The sequence below is a fragment of the Xiphophorus maculatus genome, chromosome 1 (assembly GCF_002775205.1).
Source record: "Xiphophorus maculatus strain JP 163 A chromosome 1, X_maculatus-5.0-male, whole genome shotgun sequence".
In the NCBI taxonomy this organism is placed as follows: Eukaryota; Metazoa; Chordata; class Actinopteri; order Cyprinodontiformes; family Poeciliidae; genus Xiphophorus; species Xiphophorus maculatus.
In genome coordinates this window covers 14,298,085-14,315,233 of record NC_036443.1, presented here as the reverse complement: position 1 = coordinate 14,315,233, position 17,149 = coordinate 14,298,085, and the positions used below count along the sequence as shown (strand labels likewise).

General features: G+C 37.3%; 1 protein-coding gene across 2 annotated transcripts in view; it reads right to left on the bottom strand.

The window, feature by feature from the left end:
* LOC102219897 (disco-interacting protein 2 homolog B-A) overlaps positions 1-13,193 on the bottom strand; it is a 51,266-nt gene extending 38,073 nt beyond the window's left edge. For both annotated transcript variants that reach the window (XM_023331006.1, XM_023331016.1), the window contains exon 1: positions 12,925-13,193. In XM_023331006.1, coding sequence (XP_023186774.1) covers positions 12,925-13,009 — 85 coding nt within the window. In that variant the 5' untranslated portion in view covers positions 13,010-13,193. The remainder of the gene's footprint in view (positions 1-12,924) is intronic.
* Positions 13,194-17,149: the final 3,956 nt, after the last annotated feature.

Below are 17,149 nucleotides of genomic sequence, written 5' to 3'. Positions count from 1 at the left end.
GTCTAATCTGCAAAAATCTTTTGATATGTGACTTATCCAAACCACCAAGAAGCAAGTGTTTTATGTTCTACTAAAAAATATTTTAAAAATCCATGAATAGACAGATTTTCTATCAAGAATTTATTGTTGCATTCCACAGAACATAGGTAGGACTCCACTGTATATGTCAACAATTGTAGCAAACATACGTCTTTAACTGATTCATAACTCTAAGTGCAGCTCTAACTCTAATGCAATCCACTTTCTTCAAAAACGCCTTTCATTTAACACAACCCTCAAACAGGATATAAGACTACCGAAGGTTTCAGCTGGTCAAAGCTTGAGAAAACAAACAAATAATGGCCACAAAATTCTGATCGGTGCAGTTCTAGTACATTTACACAGCAGCAATCAACCATCCAACCGGTCAGTGAAAGGCGCATTTACCAAGGATTGCCTTCTACTAACCATGAAATGCTTTCAGAAAGAACGACACACGATCACACTGGACTCCTTCAGACTTTAGAAAGCACAATTTTCAGCACAATCAGGTTGAAGCTTTTGTGTCAAATAAAAAGCTTCATTTCTCCTCCTCAGGCATGAAAGCAAATCCGTCTCGCCGTGAAGGTCTATTTATATTCACAAGGGCATTCTTGAGCTTTAGCAGTCACATGGCCCCCGCTGGACAGCAGCTATAGACACTAATAGATCGGAGTACTGCTGCTTAATGCACTACGTTGACGTGAATTAAAAACCATGCTTTCTTTGTTTACGTCCAGGCCAAAGAGATACGGATCAGATGCTGACGAAATATGGTGAAAGCTGGTGAATGTTGTGCAAGCCCAGAGTTTGGGTCTGATGCCTGGAATATCCACGCTTGATCTTTCCTGTCATGAGTCACCATTTACATCTACCTCCAAAACTCTGAGCCTAAAACAGGTTCTTTCACTCCTTGCTCGATGGCGATGCCCCGGAGACGAGAACACGCCTAAAAGCAGTGAGTCATGGACCTACGACGACACAGGGTACGAGACATGCCTGAACTGTAAACATGTCCTTCCTTGGAAACTTTGACTTGTGACACAGAAGTCAGCCAGATATCCCATCAGTGGTAATGTAACGTGAGCCTCTAGTCAAAGCTGGTCAGGCTTTGAGAACACTTAGTGAGAGTGGATGCTTCGGAGCTCAAGTCCCTCATCAGAGCACTTCAGTTTTTCATGACTTCCAAGAACCATGTCAGACTTTCTCAGCATACAAAAACATTAATCCTGGAGCTGAGTAATAACTTATTATGTCTGTGACTCTCTGCTCAAGACATGATTAGGTCAATCTACTGTCAGGTTGATCTCTGGTTGTGTAACATAACAACAGTAATAAGTTGTTTGTTGATTGTTTATTTATTAATGAAGATCACTTTGTTCTACAGAAATAAAATATTTGTGTGCTGAGCCTATAATCTAATGATAGATTGTTGATCTATTAGGAAAATAGCACAAATTAGTTGCCAAGTTTATTTAGGTGGAAAGTAACAGTTTATAAAACAGTATCAAAAAATGCCCAATCCTTATATTTAGTAGGGCTGAAACAATTCATCGGATTAATTGAAAAATTGATTATTGGAATAATCTTCAACTAACTGAGTAATTGAATTATCATAAAAAGGAATATACACTCAAAAAAGGCCAAAAGAATGACATTAAGAGAATTAAGTAAAAACTTTTATATATATATATATATATATATATATATATATATATATATATATATATATATATATAATGTATACATCTATGCTAAATCATTTGCTACAAATGATCAAGCATACACTAAAGAAATGCCATATTGCATTTTAGATAAAATCTTTATTTTCCTATTTAAAGAAATAATTATTTAATGTAGTTCCAAAATTGCATAAAAAAACTTAAATGAAAAATGTAATGTTATCTAATAAACTTTCTTATCTGATAAATCTATTAATCATCAGAATAACTTACAACATAATCTGAGTTGTCTGTTGCAGCAATAATATGTAGCACTTAAAACAGTGTAAAAAAAAAAAACATGCCTTGTTAAACTACAATATTAATACAGAATTATAAACAACATAAGACAAAATTATTAATTACTGAAACGTTCTGATTGTTTGTCAGAATAACCAGCCCTGTTAGAGCCGGCTCCCATGTGAGCTGGCTCAACAAGTTCAGCATCTGTAAAAAATTACATCACACAACAGAAAGTATCAAAGAGCTAATAAGGGAGCGTCAATACATTGTCTAGTAAATATTAAAAAGATGGAGGGTAGAGTTTTCCTGCATGCCTCGACTTGGGGAACATCAAAAAGTCACACACTATCCGCCCTTTGTGAGTGTGTCCTCGTATTTAATGAGCGCGTGTGAATAATTCACCCCATCAATGGCCTGGAGATCGAAAAGGGACTGCAGCTATCATTAACTATTCACAGAACTAGCATCATGTCAGATGGACACACACTTGCATGTGCAAACATACTGTAAATGCACAAATATACATAACAAAAGGCTCCTGCCAAGGGTACCCAGCCATCTGCCAGCCCCAAAGGCTCTGCCTACCAAGCTTCAAGGAAACCCATTTATTTATTTATTTGCTTTATTCAGACCCACATAGTGGTTCGCTCAAACCCAACAGACGCACAAACTTACAACATCTATCAGGATACCTGCAGGTGAAAACAGAGACCAATAAGAAACAATACAACACTCACCTGCAGAGTGAAATAATGAAGAAATGCTCCAAGTTCCACACATCAATAAATCTTTTTTTATTGCTCTGCATACTTCTTCATAATCATACGGTTACAAAATGCTCATGTTGAGGCGTTTTGGTTTACCGCCGTTTCTCCTTATAACTGAGTGACTTCAGTTTGATCAAAAATTGTCTGACTGATTATGTCAGATAATCAGTCGGTGAACTGAAATGCCTCGTTTCCACCGATCTGTTTGGTACATTATTCTCTCTGTTATCATTATAAAAGTGGCTCATCGCAAACATTGTCTAATTTTCGCCATTTGTTAAGTGTATAGGTGTCTTGTCTGGTGCACAATTATTGTTTAATGTAAATAAATATGTTTGGTGTAACAGAACAGTCCTGTAGTACACATGAAGTTTGAACTTGAGTGCAGAAAATCTTGCTGTATCAGACTATAAATCAAAAGCTGTGAAGATATCTCAGTCTTTGTATGACTCACGTTCCTCTTTTGTTGCGACGGTCCAAAACTTCCACATGTAAAACTATAACTCTGCGTTACACACACTAAAGTTTCAGGAAGTAGCAAGATCTTGTGGCTCCAATCTGTCTCAAAAGAGGGTCTTTGTCTAATAAAAACTGGCTGTCGTCTGGTTTTGTCCGATTCGCTGCCACTGGCAGGTAAGGTCAAGAAAATAGATGGCTGATGTGAACTGGGTCCATATCGGTGCCGTCATGCTCTACTGAGTCTTTCCCTAATACACAATGGCACGCACCCTACTTCTGCTGCATCAGAGCGAGGGCCTCAAAATAAATCAAGTGGCAGTCATGAGGACAGCCATCCTCCACAAGTGGATCAGATGAAAACAAGCAGCGGCTCCACAAACCAGAACACAAAGTCACAATAAATCAGACTAAAGTTTCTCCTTTAGGATCTTTAGGATCATCATTCAAAGTAACATAATTCTACATTTTATCCATATGATCACATCTTTTTTCACTCTTCTCTTGTTGTATGTCTGCCTTCTCTGTAGAGTTCCTTGCTTTCTGGTTTTATATTTTTTCCTCTGTGTGACACTACATGCTTCAGCTTGCCTGTCACTTCACTGCTGGTTGAACTTCCCCACTCCGAAAAAATATACATTAAAGACCAAAGGTTTGGACACACCTTTTAATTCAATGAGTTTCCTTTATTTTCATGACTATTCACATTGTAGGTTCACACTGAAGGCATCAAAACTATGAATAACACATGTGGAAATATGCACTAAACAAAAAAGTGTAAAACAACAGAAAATACCCCTTATATTCTAGTTTCTTCAAAGTAGCAACCTTTTGCTGTGATTACTGCTTTGCACACACTCTGCATTTTCTTGATGAGGTTCAAGAGGTCGTCACCTGAAATGGTTTTCACTTCATAGGTGTGCTCTGTCAGGTTAATAAGTGGGATTTCTTGCCTTATAAATAGTCATGAAAATAAAGAAAACCCATTGAATTAGAAAGGTGTGTCCAAACTTTTGGTCTGTACTGTAGGTCCGTTCTTTTCTATTCTATTCAAAGATAAAGATAAATTAACCTGTAGAATGAAGTACTTTGTACTGCATTTTACAAGAGTTTTTTTTTTTTGGTAACTTTTATTTCTACTTTAATAAAAAATGTATTAAAGTGATGCTTACATGAGAAACATTTGTGGCTTCTGTACGCACCTCTTACCGTAAATAGCTAAGGTCTTTGCACTGGACTGAATTTGAACAGTGTAACAGTATTTTAGAGTATTGGCTTCTTCCTCTGCGAGTGGCCTTTCAGCAAATGTTGGTACAGGACCTCTTTCATTGTGGATAAAAACGTTTTACCTGCTTCAGCAAGTGTTCTGAGATTTGTTCACAGATTTCAAAAGAAAACATGTTTATCACTGAGACATACTGTAGAGCCCATTTTCTACATTTTAATAGTTTTTGTATTTGCACATACAGTTGTGTGAGCAGATGAACGTAGTAGCCCTTTCAGACATTTAAGAACTGTTCCCATGGATCAACCAGACCGTTCTCTTCCTGATACCTTGAGAGATTGTTTTTTTTTCTCCTATGTTGTCACACATGTGAGCAGTGTGTTTGAGGCGTTGCCTTAAAACACATCAACAGGTGTGTCTTAATTTAACTTAATGTTATGTGACCTATTAGAAGTCACAAAGGCCTAAAATCATAATTGGGTCTTTCGCAACTGTCTAGAGGTAGAGCACAGAGAAAAAAAGCATTGTCAAAGGATATGCAAACTTCTGAATTTAAAGTACAACTTTTTTAAAAGAAATTATTATTCTGCCGTTTAGCAAATAGGTCTTAACTGACCTAAAACTGGGAAAATTTAATTTACGCTTTTGTCAGTGGGAAAACAAAGTCATTGCGTCTTTTTGTGGTTTTAAAGCATTTCCCAAATACAGTAAGTGTGAACTTGATTAAGAAGATTCACTGATCAGACCACTGTGGGCGATTGTGGAGCTCTGGTTATTGTAAAGCTCTGAGCTGCTGGTACCGATTTTAGCAGACTCTGGTTTCTTTTTAAGAGCAACAACTTTAGAAGATAATTGAACAGGATTCAACGTATTTTTCAAGAGTCCTTGCCATGGACAGTCATTAACTATTCAAATTAGGAGCAGAAGCATCATCACACCTACTGCGAGAGAATGAAGAGTTTTAATGTCATGTTAAAACAAAAAGATGACATTTAAGCCTTTTATGTGCGTCATCTAGAGAACACAGACTCGTACTTTAACCCAAAGATTTTTTAAAGATCACTGACATTTCTAAAACCATCCAGTTCCACAACCAAGAGGTTTTCTGAAACTATTTTGCAGCTATACGTTGAGCCGTACTGTTATCTGCTGAAAGTCCCGCTTTCTTCCACCACAGATGTGAGTTAACATGTCGTAGGGGCTTTTAGTTCCCTTTTAAATAGCTTTTTATGCTTCCTCTGACTTCATTTCACACAGCCCAAACATACTAAAATAGCAGACTGAGTTTTCTTCAACTTCCACTCAACAGTTTTACAGTCAGTGACACCCAGTCAGTGTGAAGTCACAGATCAGATTTACCAGCTCAAAACTGATTGGACACTAATCAGGTAGGATCAAGATGGAAATTGTCTGACACCTGTCATCAATTAGTTTCTCAGTGTGTCTCGATCATCACCGTTGGCAACAAAATACCCCCTTCTTTAAAATGTTGCTCTCCTATAATAAAATGTGAATTAGATAAGATTTTCTCTGTTTGCACACAATTCAATCCATTGTATTTACTACTTGGTTTAACTGACGCCGGCATTACTGGTAAATGTCAGCGTCAACTCTACAGAATGCTTACTTTTTGTGCAAGAAAATGTGTGGTACTGAATTGCATTTCTGACAAAGCTCCAAGTAAATCACAATGGCTAAATATAGTATGACAATATTTATAATATGACAATGGCAGTTTACTATTTAACGAGCAAACTGCACGATAAAGAAGATAACTTTCATAAAGTTTGGGAACCTTTTATTTCTTATGTAGGATTTGAAACTTCTGTGCTTCTTTGGAGAGGATTTGTAATTTGAGGAGGACCGAATTGTAAACATCTGAAATGTTCTGGTGTAGACCATTTGTCTTTCATTGTTTTGTTTTTTTTTCTTTTTCTTTTTCCCTTCCTTCTTTTCTCTTTGGTGTGTATGTGTATGTATGTATATTTGTGTATGTGTATGCATATGTATATATACAGGTATGTAACTATAAGAGCTGGATTGTTCTCTTGTTCTTGTATTGTATTTGTTTATTTGTCAAAAGATTGAAAACCAATAAATATAATTATTAAAAAAAAATAAAATAAAATGTTGCTCTCCTAAAGCCAGCCTTTCCACTTTCAAACCCCTGAGTAACTTATAAGAAGTGCAGTCTGTCTTCAAACCAGTATGATATTCTTCAACGACTTCTCTTCCAATTTGGAAGTTTCTCGATTCTTTTTACTTCAGTAAAAACAGGTTTTCCCACTAATATTGAAATATTCTCCATCATCTTATCTGTAAAGGCTCACTGTCCAGAGTTTAGACTAAACCTCATGAAACTGACAATAGCTCAGCGCCTTCTTCAATAACACCATCTGCAGGAAAACTCCACTGGTAGTGCTTAGTTATGGTGCGTTGACTTATCGTGGGAAAAAAAAATACAACTTTTTGGAGAAGCTAAAAACGAGCTGATGCCACTCTCACCACGCTTGACTTTTAAAACTCTGCAGCAGCCTGTCAACAAGCACCATCAGGTGATAACAGACAGACGAAAAGGTAATCAGAGAACATGTGCTTGTAAAACTTTGCTCGGGTCAGCAACATTAAATTCTTCACAACAAACTTTCTAGATGACGGTGGATATCAACCTGGCAAGCGGGTCACTTCATGTGTAGCAGAAGAACTCAACTTCTCCAGTCATAATCAGAGGCTCTGCCCTCCATGCCCTTCGTACGGGGGCCGCTCATTCCTTCATGCACACAAAAGGCTGGGCTCAACAAAAAAATTGCCTAAATGGCAGCAGAGCTTCTGGCCAGAGAAACAGAGTCCAGCTGAATGATTCTCATTGTGTCCCCACAGTCAACAGGGGGCTACCAAAGCTGAGGCGTTTTTTAGGAGGCCATTTTGGCAGGCCTGTGCTCCTATCCCAGCAACGCAGGAACAGGCATTTCCACTTGGATCAGATGGAGGCTTGCAATGGACCAAAAAAAATAAAGAAAAATCCCATCAGGTAGTGACATGAAGCACGCTTCCAGCCACAAAAGACAACAGGATGAAGACATACTTGCAGCTACATTACTGGAAAGACTAAAATATGAAGCAACCATAGCTTGTCGAGATGATTATTCATTTCATAAGCACACTACTCCGAATGAGAGCAGTAATAGAAAACGACTGAGTAGACAGACCCCAACAAAAATAAACAAAAACAAGTACAGTGAACCTAAACTAACATAACACAGCAGTAACAAACTTTTGAATTTCAAACGTGTGAAGAGAACCATAAGTTCTACACCAGAAGAAAGAAGAGACTTGAAAATATCTCATGTGACAGCCACAATGCTATGTTTAACTGGACAAACATCAAGGTTAAACGCTTCAGCAGAAACCTTCCCCACAAGAAAGTGTCACAAGTTTGACATGTGAAAATGTCAACAACTTTTAAAGAATAAGAAGCAGCTTGATGAATGGACAGCATTTTGCCTTTAAAGCTGGAAACTTCAAGAGCAAACAAACTGGAGATTCATTTACTCTGAATCATAACATTACTTCTCTCAAAAAATGGAGCTGCGTTCAAGAAGATCCACCAGTAACATTTTTAAAACCCCTGTTAGTTTTATTATTAATTTGAACATTTAAAATAAAAATAAAAATAATTCAACATGAATAGAAGGTGACATTATCAATCAGGTGACAAGAGTTCACTCCCATATTCAACTCTTTGTTTTGGTTCAGTTCACAATACAGCAATGAGGGTCAGTGCGTGGTAGAGAGCGGTGCAGCTGCGATTATTAAAATTTCAGTTTCAAAACAACTTCATAGACAGAGTCTTCATTTCAATATTGCCAAGTCGGTTTGGTGAATCCTGCCGGGAAACATTTGTTTGACAGGAGTTAATGTGTGCCGGTAATGTGTGTCACTACTCTTCTCCTGGACAAAAATTCAGAATATTAGACTTTTTTTTTTTCTGACACGAAAAAAATAAGAAAATTGTTTATACAAATAAAAAATTAAAAAAATAACTAAACCCTCTTCTTTTCTAGAACCAGGTAAGAGCTATACCTCCAGATCAAGAAAGGCTTAAATATTTCACATATTTAATGTATCAACTGGACTGTTTTAAGGGTTTATAAGTCTGGTTATCAGGTTCCTTTGTTGTAGAGCTAGACCCCAGTTAGACTGGCTGAGAGACCTCCTATGATGTCCAGACCACATCTCCTCACTCTGCTGTGCTTACTCTCTATGTATGCCAAAGTTATTATTGGTGCAAGTGTACTGGTTGTTTATCTTGCCCAAAGCACACATCCCTGGCCTGGTGCTTTCATGGTTCATTGCACCATCTTGTTAACTTTTACTGCAGAGTTCCAGGCAGGAAAAAAATATTCATAACAAAAAAATGATAATGTACATTTTTGACCAGATAAAATGGACATGGTCACATTATTAACATTACTTTAGAGAACTTAATAATTAAAGTAACAGTCTCATTAAGGGTAGTCACTACAGACATCTATAATATACTTTAATCATCCAATGTTGCAGCTACATATTGTCGATTATTCATTTTCTAAACATCTAAAACCAGAATCACAGATAAACATCAGTGGCAGGTCTGCAATCACTGTGTCCATACAGAACATGGAAAACACATCGACCTTAAAGGTCAGCCGGCTCTGCAGCACATAAACCAGCATCACCCTCAGCAGTGACAGATGTGTAATAGGAAGATAATACACAAAACTGATACAGTTGTCTCTGACCCTGGAGAGAGAGCAGAGAATAAATCGACCACAGATTGGAATCTGATCATTTGATTTGATCAGTGGTCAACATGTCAATAGCTAAAAAAAAAATGCTTCAAAACTAATATTTCCCTCCCCATCAACAAACAGCATGTCCTTCAGAGTTTGGTGAAAAGCAAATATAGCTTATGGACATGGAGATAATCTTACAATTCCTTCATTTTCTGATGGATTCAAAACTACTACCTCCATCAAGGAACATGCATTTATTTTCCTTTTGTCTCTCTTAAACCTTAGAAAGATAAACTGGATAGTGTCAAAATTGGAATCTGTATTTCCGACCTCAAAGAAAACCAGATCTCAGCATCGTCCAGGAAAAGCTTGATCGCTGAGTCTTTACTTGACATGAGCCGTTTATAAAGAAGAGATTGTGTAACGTTCTTATTGGGTTTGTGGGCTACAACCTTAAAGCATTAAGCTTAGCACCTTTACCATAACCATCGCACTTCTGTGTTTGTTCATTGCTTGCTTTAAGAACGGATGCTATAAAACCACAAGCTCTATCCACTTAAATGAAAGCATCGTGATTTTACATATTATGCATCTAGACGAATGTAAAACAAAAAAAGCCCTAAAATGGTGGTAGATCAGATTAAAAACTCAGAGTCAGCTTTCACTCCCTATAACAAAAATCCATATCAAAATGGCCATTTGTGTATATCAATATTCTGCACATAACAGGGACTACAAGATGGCAGTAAAACACAGCTACAGCAAAGCCAAATGGAAAAACTGACAGATGTTTCTTCTCTTGAGCCAATAGAGACGAGACGACTACTGAAACCAAAACAGCCAGGCTACAGAAAACATACAGACGACTTTTACAGAGTAAAGACAATAGAGAGGAAGTTAATTAGGAACTTCTTAATTATCTAAAATTTCAGGAACCTCAATAATACCCCATTATTAGATAGGAATTAAGTATTTTGCTAAAGAAAAAGAAAGAAGTGGTTTTTTTTTGTTGTTGTTGTTGTTTGGTGACCATCATCAGACAATTTTATGCCTGACTGTCTCTGGTCAGTGATCACCTGCTCAAAAGCCACAAATCTGATCACTCAACATGTCACATTGACGACACTGAAACTCATCGGTGCGGAAACTGTTATTGTGAGAAGACGACTGTTATCCATTTTCAGAATCAGTGTGTAAAAATGAAGCAAGAGGAATGAAAAATGTTTATGTAGTGCAGCAACGTTAACCAAGCTAATGGTGCTAATTGCCCTAAATACTAATATAGGAGGCTAAACACATCTTAAAATATCAAATCTGATATATTGATTTTATTAACCGTCAAATAAAACATAATCACCAGTGAGTTCTACACCAACTACTTTTTGAAATTAAAAGAATAAATTGTCAAACAATGTTACTTGTTTACTGCTAAATAATATAAAAACTAAAATCATCTTTTCAGTTGGATTTTATTTACCAATTTCTCTTACCACAACGTGAAGAATTGTACTCTATTTGTAGATCCTCAAAAACTAAAGACAAAGATCTGCTCATTTTGGCTCGTTTTTAAGATGGTTTGATTTTCAACTCACGCAGTCAGTAGAAACTGTTTCCCGTAAATGTCAGTAAATAAACGTTTATTGTCTGATCAGAGATGTTCAAAGCCAGTGAGCAGAAGTCGGCCAGAAAGTCTGTGATTGGTGCATCTGTAGTTATACGATCTCTAAAATTTGAATGCGATTTCAGACGGTTATGAAGCATCAGACACAAACGCAGAAAGAAAAAGTTTAAAAATTTCAGAATCAATGGCTCAAAGATGTCAAACAATCTAAATTTTAACATTGTGAAATAATAGTCAGTTCTACCCAGATCCTACAACCATCACTGTCTTTTACACAAGCACCATTGCCCTTTGTAAGCCGTTTATTATAAGGATTACTGAAAGAGAGCTTTGGATCATATATTAGAAAACTGAGAGTCGTCATGGAATATCTAAAATACTAGTAATTAAGAACCAGACACTTGCGGTTCAACCTTGAGTAAGAATATCAGTTTTGCAGTAACACAATATTTACAAAATATTCATTACATGACCTATTTGCTTTTATTTAACATTAAAAACAACTATTATTTCTACAAAGATAAAACCAAAACATTAATTTCTACAGTAATAATAATGTTATGTGTATTATTTTGATATATTCTCACAAAAAAAAAATAGAAAACACTTAATAAGTAGTTTTCAGCTGTAGTTTTAGAACAGCCTTAACAAGACAATGATTGACACTACACCATGACTGCAAGGCAGTTTTAAGAAAAAGATATATTTCCAAGTGGCCAAATTTCTCAATTTCTTTCAAATAAATAAAATGCAAAACACAGCTTTCCTTTCAGCCAGCTGACCAGCAGTTTGTAGCAACAGAGCGGAGAGGGGCAGCAAATGGTTTGTTCTCAATCCATTTAGTTCAGAACTTTTATTGATACAAAGTTTATCAGTAATAACTGCAATACAGAAAATTTTAGAGGTTTTGAAAGCATGCCCTGATACTGTCAACAAGTACATACCTTATTAGTAAAGATATAATTATCACACCACTAGGAATCAAAATAGAATCGTGAATATGAAGGATTTAGACGACCGCTGTACAGAAGGATTGGACTTATTTGGATGCGCGTAGTCTCGGTTACAAGAAGCAGGGCAAAGGGGATTCTGTCAGGGATGTGTAACAGTGTGTCATTGGTTCTGTAGGGAAGCTGCACAGCTGCTCTGGGGGAAGGGCTCCCTTCAAGCATGTACTGGATGGATAAATAAATAGATAATATCCAGCGATATCAAAATAAACAGACAAATCAGCCATTCACTTCCACTAGAGAACAAATTACAAAATGTCCGTACAGTCATTTGACCACAAGATTGAGAAAAGATGAGCAGCACAGGAGGATAAGCCTGTAATTCTCTTAATGGCAGGTTTACACAGATGAATTAGGTCCTGCACACGCCAATATAACTACATACGTGTTCCAGCACTCCGAACAGTCTCTTTGTTCCTGTGACACCACAGCAGATGATGACTGTAGGCCTGTAGTCAGTATATGTCAACAGTAATCAGTGTGAGTCACAGTTACACAGCAATAAAACTTGTCTGAAGCGGAAACCTGTGCAGGAACACACCCTGTCAGGGGCTTGTGTGACGTTCAACTGAACGAACATGTGGTCACAGGTGAAGAAGAATTAGACAAAAAAAAAACATGAGGAGCCAAGGTAACAAGAGAGTCCAGCTCTGGTAGTCAGACCTTCCCAGTAGCTATCCCAGTAGGTCAGACAAGCCACACACAATGAGCTGTGGCCTTGACATTTATACACAAAGGAAGACAACTGCTTTTGACAAACATGTCTGAAGTCATGTTTGGGTTCACGATATTATGGAAGAAAGGGGGAGAAATGGAAGAAAGTCTGTCTTCTCCGACACAATGCAGCTTGTCATGCTCTGCTAGCTCGTAGACCCCACATCCTGTATTAGCTCTAAACCAGCTAAGCCTGAACGCCTCCCGTGTGCTCCCATTCAATTTACCATAGAGAAAAGTAGAGCAGGTGAAGAAGAAGAAGAAGTGGTGTTTTAATTAAAGCCGGCAGACACCGAGAGGTAGGAGACACACGATGCTATCTGGAAAATCACTTAAAGCATCCTCCATCTGCCTCCAACCCTCCCTTCCTTTACCTTCAGACAGCTCCAGGTCCAACTCCGCCAACTGGTCTCGAACCTCCTTCGGCAGGGCGGACAGATCCACGCCGCGGTCCGCCATGACTTCGCCGAAAACCACGAGAACGGTCTATGTGGGAAGAAATCTGGCCGTCGCGAAGATTTTTGAAAAACAAAACTAAAACCCCTCCCTCAAGACACAAAACAAGCATCGGAGAGGGAGAGACGGCCCATCCGCACGGCTTGCCCTTCCGCCATAATGGGGGGAACTCACCAACGGCAACGTGTAGTCACGTTACCTCCGCCTGCCTCTGTTGTTGCTTCACCGCGTCCGAGGCGACAGGGCACGCTGTTAGAGCTGCTCCCCCTAGCGGCGAACTGACACAAGCACACGCACGCCTCTCACTGGAACTGCACGACACCAAAATGAGGTTACGTTTTTTCCAGCAGAAGTTCAGCACATAAACTTTTCACAAAGGAAATATAAAATAGATATATGAAAAATTTGATCCTACTCTTTAATTGGAGTAAAGTTGTCATGTTTTATAGTGGTTAAAAAAGACACATTTTCACTCTTTTTGCCTCACTTTCTTAAATACGTGGGTGACACTTTAGCTTCTTTTACATGCGCAAGGATTCTTGCCACACTGGTATGTGGGCTGCCATGCCAATTCTGTTGTTATGATGTACTTCTTAAATGTGTCTTATTGGGGTTTTTTTTTTTTTGTTTTTTGCTTTTACTGTTTTGTTGGGTTTTTTCCATTTACTGTTTGTGAGGCATTTATGACTGCTGTCTGAGAAAGGTACCATATAACTAAAATTTACTTACTGTTCCCATAACTTTTTTATATGTAAAGATATACTTGGCAGTTTCACTATCTCAGTCCCTGATCAAAAGGCTTTGTAAAAGAAAGTGTTGCCCTCTTAAAGATTTTTGTTTTGTTTTTTGTCACACTTAAGTGTTTCAGAAGGTAAGTCTGAAACATTTTGTTTAACTTTGGTAACTACAAAATGCAGTTTTCAAATGATTTTATTAAAAGGACAAACCAAATGCAAACTCCTTTTAAAATCTTGAACTGACCAACTTGTTTAGGTTCAGTTTCACTAGACTCACCCTGGCCTAATTAATGTCTCAGCTGGTAGATTCAGAGAATCACTTAAATAGATCCTGTGTAACAAAATTAAGTCTCGTATGTTTCAAAAAGCAGCACATCTAAAAAATTCAACAGCTGGTAGGGAACAAAGTTCTTGATATCTTTAATTTTTATTTGTGGGACTCAAGCAAATCCCACAAAGAGCCAAATGGTGAAATGAGGATGTTCCCAGAAGGAAAACCCATGGTTTCCTAACACATGCACAGTTGGTTGTTGGACCAGTAAAGCATGCAGCTCTGCGATAGACCAGTAACCTGTCTAAGGTGTAATTTGCCCAATGGCTGCTGGAAAATTTGTGGTTATGGAAGTTAGTTGTATTTCCAAGATGTTTATGTGGATGAGGTAACACCAAATCAGTTCAAGATGGATCAGTTCCTCCCATGTGTCACTTTATGTTATTACCACTACGCTACTATAAAGCCACACAGCAAATACAACAGGAAATACAGATCCGCATGTCCTCTGAATATGCCTCTAATTTCCACTTAATGGCATAAAAAAAAGTCGAACTGAATCTATAAAGAATCTGTAAACTATCCAAACCTTAGTGCAGCTATAATTGTTGCGCTTTGAGCATCAGAAAGTCTGAAAAATGAAAAATGGGAAATCTTTTCAAACTTCGCAAAAGTTCTTCAACATAAATTCAGATACACCATTACGTTTCTCCACGGTAACAGCGGGGTCTTCTTTCTGCTAATCAACTACTTCCTCACAGTAGTCCATCAAAGTGATGGAGCTGTCATTTTGTGTGCATTGATTTATTAAAATAATGAAAAACAAATTACCGATACACAAAGCTGGTGACTTTGTGAGAGGATCCATCCAAGGAGACACAATTAAACACAGAAGCATCTGGTGTACCTTCACAGGAAGAAATGGAGAAAGATAACTCAAAAGCAGAAGCAATATTTGGGAGAAATTGCAATGGAGGAAAGAGGAAAATGTGAAAGAAAAAAGCCCCACAAATTTCCTTATGATGTAGTTTCTTTAATTAAAACTGCAGCACTTTAAAGTGTTCATGGTATTCCACTTGGACATGCATGGAAAAGTATATATATTTATATAGTACAGATATGTACAATAAACATTTCTGAAATCATCCATCTGACAATGGGAGTGTGAAAAATAAACAGAAATATATGATGTGAAACTGTTACCATAGTTGCATTTTCTTTTCCATTTACCTGTCATTTTCATAACAATTTGAATATTAAAAAGGCCAAAGACTGAAAAAGCAAAATGTAAATTGACCAATTTTTTAAAAAATAAGTTAGACAAAGACAGCCAAGGGTGGTGACTTTTCTTTTTGAAAAAGGTTTAAGTTTCTTCTATAAAGAATACAAACCGATAAAAACAAGCTGTGTTAAATGAAATTAGTCTATATTCATCAGTACAATCAAAAGCAGTATGAGAAATGGTCGCACGGTGTTTACAACACCACACAACAACAAAAGAACAGTAAATGACAGAAAAGGTGCCCATCACACAAATGAAACAAAAATATGAGCGCTATATTAGTTTAAATTTTCATTTCATATAAACAATTTATATGGGACTGCTGGCTAAATATAGCGCCAACAGGTAAAACAAAAAACAAAGAAAAAATGCCAGGGTCGCCATTGGGACTGTAGGATGAGAGGTTCAGGCGGAGCATAAAGTTTTAAAGTTGGTGAGAAAATTCCCATTCACATCTACAGTACGACTTTTAAAAAATTGTCATGAACAAACTTCTGTTCTGAAAAACAAAAGAGCTGCACAAACGTGACCCGATGAAGAGAAATACTGAGCCACAATACTTTACTTTAGTGCATATTAAAGTATCATAATGATAGAGAGATATCCTGCTTTTCAAATATAGTATCTTGCAAATATATGGTCATAGTAGGCAAAAAGGAGAACAGAAGTGCATGAGAACAACAGGAAAAGAGTGTTATGTCTGTGTTTATGGGGGAATTTTTTTAAATCAATATTTAGTTGAGTAACTTTGATAGACTTTTTAATTAAACCTTTTAGAAGTTTCTGTTCTTAAAGCTTTTACTAGAAAACATATTTTCGTTGTTTCTCCACCAGATGACAGACAAGTACAAGTAAAGTATTTCCCCAATTCTTCATTTTCAAAACTGTAAGTTGCTGAAACAGCAGTATAGTTTAGTATAGTTTTAGGAAGTTAGTTGTGGATTTGCAGGTGATGTAAAATAATTTCTCCAAGGGTCTTTGTTGAGTAATACCAGATTTCTTTTAGACATTTAAGAAGAAATATTAGAGGCACTAATGTGATCCTAAGGCAAAAAAAACCCCAAAATCTTCCAAGGGTGTGTATGACTGTGTCAAAATGCAAGAATCAAGTAATGATAGACTAGATTCTGTCACTGTAACACAAACTAACTACTTCCTGTCTCAGAACAAGTACCAGGTGGTCTTTGGAGACTCAGAGATTATGGCTTAGTTTAGGTTTGGTAAAGAGCACAGCGACTTTAAAAAAGGGTTCATCACACTTCCAACGAGCAGCAAGGATGATCCGCCATCCTGTAAAATGTGAAAATAACAGTTACAGAAAGTCCTGGACCCACATGTAAATGTGATCAGAGTAATTTTATATAAAATCAAAAAGAAAAAGGAAGAAAACCAACTTCCAACCCAGCTGAACGGTCGGCCTGATTTTTAAGGAAACATGGCGAACAGCGGAAGATAAATTCCCTTCAGGTTAAATTGAAAATTTGGGGGGGGGAACTTGTTTGAGATCAAAATCTAATCCTTTTTGGTTGTAGAGACTGATATTGGATGATATGCCAAATCAGATAGCTGCACATACTTTACACCCACTCGGGAAAAGTCACATGCAAACAACACAGCTAACAATGTGTCAGATCTGAAGCAACTACTCATGTTCTGCTGCACATAAGTATACAATCACACACAGTTAAAATATGTCTTAAACATAAAGAGGGGGTAAATGAGGAAACGTGTTTGGGTCCGTGATCAGATCATATTGATGCGGAACCGTAAGCAGGAAGCTGACCATCAGAACCAGGAGAAGTGGGGAAAGTTATTGCGTCTTTTGAGCTGAAGATGAATGCGATATGCAGTGA